The sequence below is a fragment of the Streptopelia decaocto genome (genome assembly GCF_964273445.1).
Source record: "Streptopelia decaocto genome assembly, chromosome: 6".
Classification (NCBI taxonomy): domain Eukaryota; kingdom Metazoa; phylum Chordata; class Aves; order Columbiformes; family Columbidae; genus Streptopelia; species Streptopelia decaocto.
Window position 1 is genome coordinate 40,651,462 of NC_138660.1, and position 13,085 is coordinate 40,664,546.

General features: G+C 46.2%; 1 protein-coding gene across 1 annotated transcript; it reads left to right on the top strand.

The window, feature by feature from the left end:
- Positions 1-10,276: 10,276 nt before the first annotated feature.
- TSSK6 (testis specific serine kinase 6) lies at positions 10,277-11,174 on the top strand (the record flags this gene model as incomplete). Its single annotated transcript, XM_082055981.1, has 1 exon — positions 10,277-11,174. Exon 1 carries the CDS (start codon positions 10,338-10,340, stop codon positions 11,172-11,174), a length of 837 nt encoding a protein of 278 aa, XP_081912107.1. The 5' UTR covers positions 10,277-10,337.
- Positions 11,175-13,085: the final 1,911 nt, after the last annotated feature.

Sequence of the window (13,085 nt, forward strand, 5' to 3'; positions counted from 1 at the left end):
ATGGGTTTATTTCCCTTTTAGGAAAATGCACAAACAGGAAAGCAACAAAAAGCTTAGTTTCCTGGAAAGCAAAGCAACAAATGCAATGTAAGGTCTTGGGCTACTCGTGTGAGCAGATACATGTTTGCCGCCCACCCAATCTGCCCATCCTTTTGTTTCTGCACACTAGATGAACTTTGAATGTCCCTTCCAAGCCATTCTGTGATTCTATACCCGCACCAACTATCTGGTCCAAGATTATCTCCTTCTGCTACTTAGACTTAGTCTTTGCTGATCTTCCAAGCCTCAGCCTAAGCTTTCTCAGCAGTCTTGATAGCTCTGAAGCTTTCTGGTTTGCATCTCTAGCCCCTTCTCTCCTTTAACTCCAGCCCTGACAGACTCCTGGATAGAACTGGCTTAGCCAGGACTGACCAGACCTGTGGGAGAAGCCACGTCCGTGCTTATCTGAGCACCTTCATGAAGTGTTTTAGCACCTGACTTCAGAGAAACTAATGAATTCAGCCCCTGACAACTTCCATTTAAAAGCATTTAAACATCTTCACCATAGCCACAACACTTTGCCATTAACATTCCAACTCTGTGTACTGTAGGCTGTCGTATCCTCATTACAGACCAAATTCTGCAGTCCTTAATTGGCCACAAATTAATTACAATAGGCACCAGATAACTATATCTCTTTCTGAATGCATAATGCTCTGCAATGAGCCAGAAGAATAAATCAACATAAGGAAGAAATTTGAGTATTGTTCTATTGGGATAGTTAAACTTACCTGCATTTCTAACTCAATTATACTTGGCTTTAACTGTCATAACTTGACATGGTAAGAGAAGCTTCTAATTTCACAACTTTTTACAGAATCATAGAATACCCTGAGCTGCACAGGACAACCTCAAAATTCATCATTCTCTTGACCCTCATCACCACCCAATTCCAATACAATTTCCTCTAACTCAAGAGGCACTTGCTGGGGCTCTTCAAGTCTCTGCCTTGCTTAAAGCCTGACCCAAAGCCCTCTCCCTCCTGTTGGACAGCCAGACGTTGCCAGCTCTGCCTGGGGACAGAGACAGCAAATCAACAGCCGTGGTAGGCGTTTAATCTTTCAGCTATGAAAAGAGATTTTTGAAGGTGAAACAACAAGGAGAACAGAGAAATGTCCCCTGGTCTCAAAAGATATGCAGCACCAAGCCCCACTTCCTACCTGTACATTTTTACTGTTGCCCAGTGCCAAGGGGCTATCTCAGCAGGCTTGCTGGGCTCTTTCCCTGACCTCAGGGAGAGGAAGGAAGCACAAGCTTGGACACTTCTTTCCACCCAGCAGCCTGTCAATGCTGCATGGCCCTTCCCTTTGGCTCGTGAGGAGGTTTGGAGCATCTCCCTGGTAAGTACACAGGAATCACCCACTTGAAGGCCAAGCCAAGTGTCTGCAGCACGGGCCAAGGAAGAAAAAGCTTCCCAGCTTTTGGAATAGAGGCGGTGGGAAGGAGCCATCTGAACAAAGCGAGATCAACATCTCCAGCCAGGAAGGGGGTGTGATGAGCTCCCGAGGCCAAGTTCTCCCCCCACTTCCAGCTCTCGCCCCAACTCAGCAGGCATTAATTCCAGCACCAAAAATAAAAAGCTTCCCTACGCTACTGGTTTTCCTTAGCTCTGGTGAGCCAGGCATGACTTTCCACTTACCGCAAGGATGGGGGCACAACATCTCATTCTTCTTTCCAAAAGGGTTTTAGCGCAAAGCCTCTACATGGCAGACCTGCCAGAGGAATCCTCCTGCTCCCTGAGCAACCAGTCTGCCAAAGCCTCCTTAGAGCCTTTTGTCTCCCCCTCCACTCTAATTTTTTGCCTTCAGGTTTGAGATTCTTGGCAGGTGCAGCCAATTGGTGCCAGCTGCAAAATCATGTTTGCAGACCAGCCCGTTGTTAGCCCTTTCCATTCTTTATCTCCTTTGGCACCAACCAAGGCACTCACAGCTGCCCAAGAGGTGGTGGTATGGCCTGTTGCCATATATCCATTCCCTCTGATGGCTTACAAGCCCATTTTCTGTCCCTCACACAGTCTAAATTCTCCTTTACATGAAGAGATGCTTCTGGCATGCAAGGTCTGCCAGGCCCAGGCTTCTCTTTGGTATCTGAACAACCTTGGCTAATCAAAAGGACATCCATAGAGTTTTCTGTTCGGTGTTCCTCTTATCCTGCCAGATTTCTAGGAGACCTCTTACTAGTCCCACAACCAGCCTCACTACTTTTTTGTGTTTGAACTAAGGGCAAGATCTGATGGCACACAGCTGTGGGAATCACAGCTGCTGCTAGACACCAGGAATGTGAGGTTCCCAGCTCTCTGTATCTGCCAAAGGGATAAAAACCCCCACATCACTGCAGGGGAGGGGAAGGGAGAGGAAAATAAGAAGCATATTACCAAGCACAGTTTGCTGATTACCTGCAACTTTGGTTTTCTCCATTGCTGCCAGTACCATGGCCAAATTCAGGCTGCCTTCATCAAACATTCAGGGACAAGGCTTTACAATTAGCTTTGTACCTTCAACTTTCCAGGTCCACTTAATACCAGTGCCTAAAAAAAAAAAAAACAAACCTCACAGACGGCTTGATTTTACAGGAAAGGAGCTAGGGCAACAACAGCAATTCACCTCCCGAGGCAGCTGGGATTCAGTACTCTTTTCATGGGATCTGCCCTATTTTTCCAGCTGCTCAGACATCACACAGGCCAGTGATCAGTTACCTTTAAACAGCTCATTGAAAAGTACTTGGTGAGTAAGGGGCAAATAACATTCCTAGAAATATGAGAATGCATGCCAATAGCATAATTTTCTTTACTGGCTATGCCCTGTTTAATGAGCATCCAATTACAAATTAGCCGCACTGTGGCTTGTTCCCTTTGGTACTAATACCCAGAGAGTGTAGCGTAGCTCTGCAGGACAACAGAAGAATTCTGTGATTCTTGCCTGCAAAATTTTCACCAGCATGAACTCTCTGCAAATCCACATGGATAGAAAACAGTGCTACTGGCAGCAGGTTTCTTTTTCAGTCCAGTGTTCTCTGTAAAACAACTATATATATATATATATATACATATATATATAAATCAAATACAGAGTAAAACATCAAATGTTATGATTAAAGAGCAATTTTTAGCCATTGATCGCAAGAAAATCCTTCAATATCAGCTGGGAAAAATTGAAAGGTGTTTCACTGGTCAAGGGTCCTGTCTGTCGACCAAGGGGGGTGCGTGTGACCATGGCGGTCCGTTAGTCTAGAAGCTTCTGGGGCTTTTGGTGTTGGGGTCCATCTGCCACATGGTCACTCTGAACATATGTGGCTGCTCAGCTCATGCCCCATGCTTAATTCAACTGTCACCTTATGGCAACTAAAATTGCTTGAAGGCATTTAAAATCTAAACTACAGAAGCTCTCCGAAAGATCTCTGGTCTCACTTTTTCTCCATGGCCTCCATAGAGGAGGTGGATTTCAGGGTAGTAAAATTTTCAACAAGGCTCAACTCTCCTCTTCATACTCACCTTCCAACCAGCCTGTCAGCCTCATCTCTCTCCAAAGCTACCACGTTCCTTTGGGAGAGCTCCCCAGACCATATCCCAGGATATCCAGGCACCTTCTCATCCCCATCCCTTGCTTATCTCCAAGTACCTCTCCACAACGTGGAACGTGGAAACCTGGTTCCAGACCTGGTGCTACTGTACTGCCATCTCCTTTTGCTTTCTTTTAATTTTCTTTCATTAGAGACAAAAGCTGCTATAAAATGAGTTGTTCTAAAATCCAGACCCTGGCCACATTCTCCTGAACAATTGCATCCGTTGAGGACATGAGTTGGGACAGATGACTAATGTTTTGCAAGGACGTACCCCCTTGAGTGGCTTGGGAAAGCAGCCGGGGTTCAAGTGAAAAGTGGTTTGAATGAGCCTGAGAACATTTCCTCCTCAGTAGGGTAGAAATGTATTTGAACCTTCCTGGGAGGTGCACAGTCGACAGAAGTGCCCTTTCCCTGACTGCTGGCAGATGAGCCCCACTATCCTGACATCAATCATGGCACCCTGCGTTTATGGGAGAGCCCTTGAACTTTGAACAAACACCCATGGGAGGCATAACTGGCTCTGCTGGATTATCAATATCCCCATCAGTCCCACCGGAGTCATTCTGCAATGTGACTCTGTCCTCCTCGGGCTGTTTGTGACAGGCTGGTGTGGCACGATCTGGAAATAAAGGGTCCTGTCTCACATCAGCAGCGAATAAATAACTTTCTATGGGGGGAAATGATCACCGTGCAAGATGCACAATAAAGATACTTAATTTAATCCTTCTCCAAGGACAAGAAGGGACACATTCAGAGACCATATAGCACAGTCCTGCAGTATGTCACCATTTTGCTCCTGTTGGCTTACTGCATGGCCAGAGCATTGCCCCTTCTGTAGCCCTGTTGTCGGCTGCTGTCCTGCCCTGTGTCACCCCACAGGCTCACTCTGTCTTTCAGATTTTTAAACTCATGTCTTGAAATAAATTAGAGGGACTCTCAAAATGACACGCAGCAGAATAGAGCATTTAGTATTTTCTTGAGATATTTTCTAAGCATCTTGAAGCAATTTTACCCCATTTAATCTGAGCATTAATCATTTCAAAGACATCTCCCAGACCTTTAGTATAGCTTTCCTCCCACTGCTCCTTTGTCCAAATTCAGAATCACCTTGCCTGAAATAGTTTTTATTTCAGGCAAATGAAAGGAAGGGAGATAATTCACTGCACATTGACATTAAAGCTCCCTTTTCAGCTAAGCAAAATTTGCTTTCAAGATTTCAGGTCATAGCTGATGTGTCTGATAGGCTTTAGGATTCAGCTATTTAAAAGTCTCCATGTTCCAGCACTCTGGAGGATAAGTATATTCATGAATTGTGGGAAAACACTGCTGGGCAATCAAACATTCAGGTATTTATGCATTAACTCTGGAGCTGGCTCTCTCAGGCTGTACATTCCTGCCTCCAGTGACGCTGGGCTGCCCAGCCTCCACCTAATGACCTGTTTAATTACCCTTGGCCAGGCCAGTGCAGGCAGGTTGGGCCAGAGACATACCTGAGTGACCCTGCCTCGTTGGGAAAGCAAAGCTTTCAACAGGCAGTTTAGCAAATAAATATACCTCACTCTGCTTGAATGCATTAACCTTTCCATAATTGCAGTCTCTAGCGCTAGCAGCCTTTTATCCAGCTGCCTGGCATCCTCCTTGCTCTGTTCAAACCCCACGCTGCACCAAGCTGTGGGTCTCCATGCTCTTGTGTGCAACTTAATCCTTCTTCAGTTTAACATTTCCTCCTCTTTTCATAGTCCATTACATTGTATATGAGGAAAAATTTCTTCCCAGAAAGGGTTGTCAGGCATTGGAACAGGCTGCCCAGGGCAGTGGTGGAGTCACCATCCCTGGAAGGGTTTAACAGGCATTTAGACAAGGTTCTTAAGGACATGGGTTAGTGCTGGAGTAAGGTTATGGTTGGAATTGATGATCTTAAAGGTCTTTTCCAACCAAAATGATTCTATTATTTTATTGCTCTGTGGATCTCTACACTTACTTGTCTGTTGGAAGAGAGAGGGAGGAAGAAAGGGGGCAAACATTTTCCTCTCTTGAGCCGTTTGATTACATTAAGCATAATTAAAAAACAAAACAAAACAAACTTAACAAGAGGTTCTTGCCAGAAGACAGGATCCAGAGGCATTTTGTGCACATATTTTTCCTTGCAGACAAGAAGTTTTCTGTGAATAATATCGTCATTTTCACAGCACCTAGCAAACATTAATCCTTGCACTAGCACCAAGCCGTAAATATTATTCTCCATGTGTAATAGTTAGCAGACTGAGTGGCTTACCACAAGACAATTTCATTTTACATTACAGTTCAAAACTTCCCTGTCCTCCAGTCTTCTGGTCAGATCATAACTCTGTCTTGAAACGATAACAAATTCAACAATATTTGATGGCCTGAAAAGACATTTGAATTCCCTTTCCCTAAATTGCTTCCAAATCCATCTTATCTCCTAAATGAATGAAAGGGAATACACTACAAAAGCAGAAGGCTACAGCTTCTTTTCCGTGCTCTGAATAAGGGATCCAAATTTCCTAACTGCATTTAACACTCATTTTTGACAGTTGAGGCAGCACCCATGCCATGGGATGTCGCGTGAGCCCAGCTTGCCCAGAGAAATTGCACCATCTCCATCCTTGGGGGTTTTCAAGTCCTGAACAGCCTGGTCTGATCTCAGAGATGACCCTGCCCTGAGCAGGATATTGGGCTGGAGACCTCTGGCGTCTCCTCTTACCTGAGTGGCCCCGTGATCCCAGAATTCTGCTCTGTCAGCTGTCCTTTCTCTCACTGGTACACAGACTTCTCTGTGATTTTTGACAGCAAAGGTAATAAATAACTCTATTTTCTAGAAAATGTGGGACAGCAAGAAACACCTGGATCTGCCGACTACATTTTGGCTGTTGTTGACATCTCTTATAGCTGTCAACATGACATAAGCATCTAAAAAGACAAAGCACAGGGGTGAGCATGGTTGTTAGATGTTTCTCTTTGAAGTTAAAGATCTGTACAAGGGTAGGTGGGGTGTCTGTTCTCCTTCCTTCTCACGTTATTATCAGCCACTGCAGCAACCAACCAGTTCCTTGAAAGATGTGGTGTTATTTCTTTCTCTCAGCTGACTGATGTTCATTATATTCAGGTAGCACCTAAAATCCCAGAACAGCTGTTGGAAAGAGGTCCTGCATACAGATTTTGTTAGTGATCATCCCTGCCTCAGAAGGTCTCACCTCTTAACCGAGAGGCACCGTGGCCAAGGGAGAGAACCTTCTCCTGGACTGTGCAATCTGTAGGTGGCATCACAGACAACAGTCAGTAGGACACCATGGTCCTCTGTTTGCCTCATGCATTACTGAGCATCAGAAAAGCATTTCTGGGCAGCATGGCTCACAGTGTGCTTTACGATATGAGTGATTCCTGCTAACAAGTAGGAAACCAATTAAATGCTGCTTCGCAAACCAGTTTAATGCCAATAAAGACATAAGGTAGATAGGAGCAGCATCAGAGTCAGCATGGTAGCTGACAGGTTCAGAGCTCACCTTGCGCCCTCGTAGGAGCATATTTACAAAGGGGCCAGATCCCACCAGATGCTGAGAGCTCTCCAGTCCTACTAAATGGTTGTAAAGTAAATAGTAGCTGAGGGAACTGAGCACCACCAGATGAGCCCTTAAGAAATCCCTGACCACTCCTCCTCCATATGGTCATTCTGCTTATTGTCCATGTACTGTATTGACCTACTGGAAGTGTAACTGGCAACATATTTTTTTTCATAATACTTTGCACAGCACTGTCATATCAGTATGTTCTCCAGAGAGGAACAAAAGTGCCATTTCCATTAAAAGCCTAATTAAAAATACAGCTTGAACATTGACTGCAGCTGACTTGGCTTTAGCTTTAATGAAGAAATTGGCATCTACAGCCAAGCGGTTCGTGCCTGAAGGCTGGTAAGATGTTGCAGTTCCACCACGAGTACAAGGTAGGGCTGAGCAGGCAGAAGCAAAAGGGAGTTTTCAAAAAAGGAGAAGCAAGATTTACACAGCTCACTGGCTGCTACGTCCTCCGAGCAGCACAGCAAACAAACAGCTTCACCCCAGGGACAACAAACCAACCAGACAAATTCTTGTTAATTACAAGAAAAAACCAAACATGCATTATTGTCTCAAATACAATGATAGTCCTTGGCTCCTCATTTGCATGTTCATTAGCTTGTTAATAGGATACCTGTCATGGACCACTTAAAACACACAATCATGTACAAATGCACCCAGTAATTTATTATAACAATAGCTTCCTCTCTTTCTATTTGACATATTTCTCCCGTCCAGAAAATGGTTCAAACTGTGTCATCCAGGGCAAACTATAATTGATGAATACATCTCAGAGAAAGCAATTTTGCTTTCTGTGCATTACACAGCCAATTATCTTTTCTGATACCGAGAGCTGTGAGCATCTACTAGCGATGAATCCAGGGAATTGCTGGAGGAAGGACCCATGGCACGGCTGGACCTACCAGCAGCCTTCCAATAAATCCACACAGTGGAGGAAACTACTCCTGGTGAAGGAAGAACCTGCTGTACAGGGGGTGGATGGGCACAGACCAGGACAGATGTTCCAAGTCCGAGAAGGGAGGATGAGGAACGATGTGCCGAAGGAAGCAGCGGGCAGGAGAGTGGCAGTGCCAGTGGTGGAGCTGCGGACAGGCAGGCACAGCACAGCAAGGATAAGCAGGACAGTTGCTTGTGTAACATCTTGAGCCAAACATGCAATAGTTTCTGATTCAGTGGCACAGATAACTATGAGGATGTGAGTTAGAGACCTTACTCAGGGCAGAAAAACATCCAGGACAGTCCCCGGAAGAAATTCGTGGTAGCCTACCACCTTACGTCTCAGAGGGATGCTTCAGTTCCTCAAATCCTTGCATCTTTTGTCTCACTTCTTCCCTATAGCCTCCAAAAGACAACTCTGATAAAAATAAAAGGAGAGCAATTCCCATTTCAAGAAACTGAAAAGCTATTTCTGCTGAAAGACACATTTCAAGTTCCCCATCCACACCACACAAAGTGAGAAGGCCTACCAAGAAAAATAGGTCCCTGCACCATTGTCATAGAAAAATGAGTATTTACAGACAGCCAAGGAGATTTGTGGTTAGGGACAGTAGAAAAGACCCCTTTGTGCCACTCTGCGTAGTTCTGATTTTAATAGAATACCCTGCAGAAAATGGGTCCAGGTCCCCAAATGGATTCCTCATCCAAGAAAGCAGATGGTTCATCACCAGAAGAGCCCTATTTTGAAAACCCAAGTGAAGAGGGAAAAAAAATGTAAATACTCTAAACTATCTACCCATGGGAGTCCTTGCCCTGTGTAGGCATGGCTGGGGACACCCGTGAGCCAGGGAGATCCACAAGACACCCTTGTCATCTCTCATGGAGGAGTAACTTAGGATTCTGCTCACTGCAGAACAATGTTGGGATTTCTCAAAGAGAAGTACGACTTAAAAGAGTTTGGTGGCGGGTTCGCTCTAGTATTTACTGCATGGGGGAAATATCCCAAGCTGAATGCTGCTTACCTTCTCTCCAGGAGCCTGTACCCATTCACAAAGCAAACTTTCAGGCGTGTTCCCTCCCTGACAACCATCACTCTGGAGTCTATATTTTAGAACTCCAGAGGCAAACTTGCAGGTGAGGCCTGATAACTGTATGCAGAGCAGACTTTCAGGAAACAAATTATCAGGAAAAAAAAAAAAAAAAGGAGTAGAATAGCAGGAGGGCTGGCTCAAGCTGGGTACCTTTGTGGAGGTTCCACCTGAGCATAACAAACCATAGACTTTTCTATCTCTATAGACCATTCATGCCATGATTCAGTCCAATAGCAATATTGCACTTTGGGGTCTTCTTACTTCTCATTCGATCCTTTTCACTGATCTCATATGTGCCTTTGTTTAGCTGTAGACATTGTTTAGAGTTCAGAGCATTGTAGGTGCTGTTTTGTCTGAATAAATCCTTTTCTTCTCAACAAAATGCAAACTGGACCTTATCTTGCAAGTGTTCACTGTAGTTTGTAGTTGCTTTTGGTAAATATGAGAACTTTACAGCTTAAGATTTCAGCAAATCCAGCTTACTAAGTAATATGAAGCAGAGAGTACATTAAAAATCACACAACTTTATACTTCTAGATGATTCGTTATATTCAGTATGCGTTTACTTAAGCTAAATGATTAATGTGAAACTTAAATTGGGCTCATCCACTGTCCTGTGAGTAGTAAAACCACTGCCATACAGCCAGCTTATTTAGCAGGGAGAGCTCAAAGCAGGCTCACCCAGGCTGTCGTATTTATAGAATAAAGTGGTTGACTCGTAGTCAAGTTGCATACAGTAGGAAAGGTTTGCACAAGGGTCCCTGCGCCCACAACTTATTGGTGTTCAGTTGCCGTTCTTCTTCCTTATGGGTCTCCTGGAAGGAGTTCCTGGCCTGGCTGCAGCTCAGGCCTTTACCTCCTCTAGAGCCTGGACCAAACCGCTGCTGGTTTGGCGGGGGGGGGGGGGTCGAGTGCATCCGCCACATCATGTCACAAAGGCACTGCCACACAACACTCCGCCCCATCACAACACCTGGGTGAGCTCTGGAGCCCACAGGGACACTCGTGGGACCATGGGGGAGAGCAAAGGCCAACAGCTGCCACACACCATCTATTAAACCTTTCAAATCCTGGAGGAAATCCCCAGCCTCACTTAAGCCTGTTGGGATCACACACCATGCCAAGAAGCAGCGCAGGAGACAAGCTCCTCCGTGAGCTGGGCTACAGGCTGGGTCACACGTTAGGGGAGGGCAGCTTCTCCAAGGTGAAAGCGGCCACCTCCAACAAGTACAAGGGCCCCTTGGCCATCAAGGTGGTGGACCGACGACGGCTCCCCTCAACCGTCATGTACAAGTTTCTGCCCCGGGAGCTCTCCATCCTGCGCAAGATCCGGCACCCCAACATCGTGCACATCTTCGAGGTCATCGAGCTCTGCAACGGGAAGCTCTATGTGGTGATGGAGGCAGCAGCCACTGACCTGCTGAAGCTGGTGCAGCAGCTGGGGAAGCTGCCCTGTGTCCCCAGGGCCCGGGACATCTTTGCACAGGTGGTGAGGGCCGTGTCCTACCTGCACGACCGTGACTTGGTGCACCGGGACCTCAAGTGCGAGAACGTGCTGCTCAGCGCCGATGGCCGCCGGGCCAAGCTCAGTGACTTTGGGTTTAGCAAGGAGGTCAACGGCCACCCAGACCTGAGCACCACGTTCTGTGGGTCAGCAGTCTATGCGTCCCCGGAAGTGCTGATGGGCATCCCCTACGACGCCAAGAAGCATGATGTGTGGAGCCTGGGGGTGATACTCTACGTGATGGTGACTGGTTGCCCGCCCTTTGACTACACCCACATCTGCAGGCTTCTCTGGCAGCAGAAGAAAGGGGTGGTGTACCCCGAGGGGCTGCCCCCGCCACCGCAGCCCTGCCAAGCCCTCATCGCCCAACTACTGCGGTTCTGCCCAGCCTCCCGGCCTGGCGTGGTGCAGGTGGCCAAGAACCCCTGGTTGAGAGGCACATCTAAGTGAGGAGCCACCTCCAGAGATGCCAGGAGAGCAGGAACACTCTACTCCTGCTGTGTGCTGGCAGGAACCACATTATACTCAACAACATTTGCTCACATGAGAAATCCCTGTCCCAGAGGTGCCCGTCTGTCATCAGAACCACGACCAGCTCTCATGGAACCCCTTATGTTCAACTACATCTTTCAGATATCGATTCTTACCAACATTTGAAGTCTCTGCCAGAGATGGTTGATGAGAAAGAAATGCCACTGGCTGTGGAGAACCTGAAATGGCAATAAAATAGAGAGATAAAGGAGACTACTTTGATAACACACACTGTCCAGCTTCAACATAGAAAACTACCAATTACTCCGAACACAACATCCAAAATCTACTACAGGTTCCTACGGGTCTCGTTGTCAAGGGTTAATTAAAGCGAGGAGCTGGCATCTGAAACGTGCTTTCACGAGACTTTTTGAATCCTCTTTAAACAGTCTCCACTCTAGCTCCCACCAAAACTGAAGCCAAACAGAAGATTTCCAGTGGGTGGTCTCTGGTCTTCATGTTGCTGGTGCCACATGAGGTCCCACAGCCAGGCCACGTCTTACATGAACAAACCAGTGCACGTGGTTCTGCTGGAAGAGAAGGAAACATCCTTGGTAAAGCAAACATTTTGGGTCTATTAAAAGCAGCAGTTTAAGTAGAACAAGATGTGGCAGCAGAGCCAGCCCAAGGCTTTTCAGCACATGGGCTACAGTGATTTTGCCACTCCCAGAAGGAAAATTAATTTTTTTCTCCTCCTTGCAGCTGCAAAATAAAACTCCATAGCAGCAGCAGCAAGCCCAAATTAGACAGAGTAAGGGATAGGAAGGGTGTCTTGGGGCCATCCATGGCTGGGGAAACAGGCTTGGGAAGGATCAGGATGGGGAGGGAAAAGAAGAAGAAAAGTTGTAAGGATGTGGGAAGTGAGGAGACGGATTTGCCACATGCCTCAGATTTTTACATGGGCAAAGAACAGCTGCAGCTCAGATGCTTCACTAGCAAAACTCCATGGTCAGGGAGGACACAGAAAGGGGCATCAGCTGGTGACACACCCAACAGCAGGGGAGCAACAGAGGGTTTGGTACCTGGGTTGGTGGGCGTGTGGAATTTGCCACTGAGCAAAAAGCGTCAGAGGAGACTTCGGCATGCAGGACTAAGACTTTAACTGAGTGCATACATCAAATACCTTGATCATTAACTCTGCTGAAAGTTTAAATATTGCTAGTCTCCAGAATGAATGGTCAGATAAAAGAAACTGCTAAGATTGAGTTATGGTTGAAATAATCACCCACAAAAAAAACATCGCAACGCATCGCTTAAGTCGAGCTCATGTTTCCACAGTCTTCCCCTAAATTTATTGGCAAGAAAATTCTAAATAAGTATACATGCCTGCAGAGCATGCCAGAACAGGACAGAATCTGTAGCTAATTTCAGTATCAGAGAAATACAAAAAAACAATCACACAGAAGGGGCAAGTTTTTGTAATGGTGACATTTTTTCCAGTAGCAAAGAAACTCAGGTCGCTTGTACATATTTAGCCTCTTGTCAAATGATAAGGGCTGTTACCAGCCAGCAGAGCACACACCATCTCACTGTACCAAACCCTTCCTTGGTGGTTGCCCCTCATTTGCTCATGCATGGAGGAAGGATGGTGAGTACCATAGCCTTGCAGTGCCACAAGAAGACAACACTGGGAAGAAATTAACGGTGGCATAGGTTAGGCATGGTCAGTAGAGGACCGCTGCTCTCAAGGATGGCCTATTGTGGTAAAGATCTCCTGGTGTTATCACTACATGTCTTTGAGCTAGCTTTCCCCACAGTTTTACACACAGAAAACAGCGACATGCAGTTCAATGAGTGTGGGAGACTGTTTTTTACGTCCATGGCCAGTGG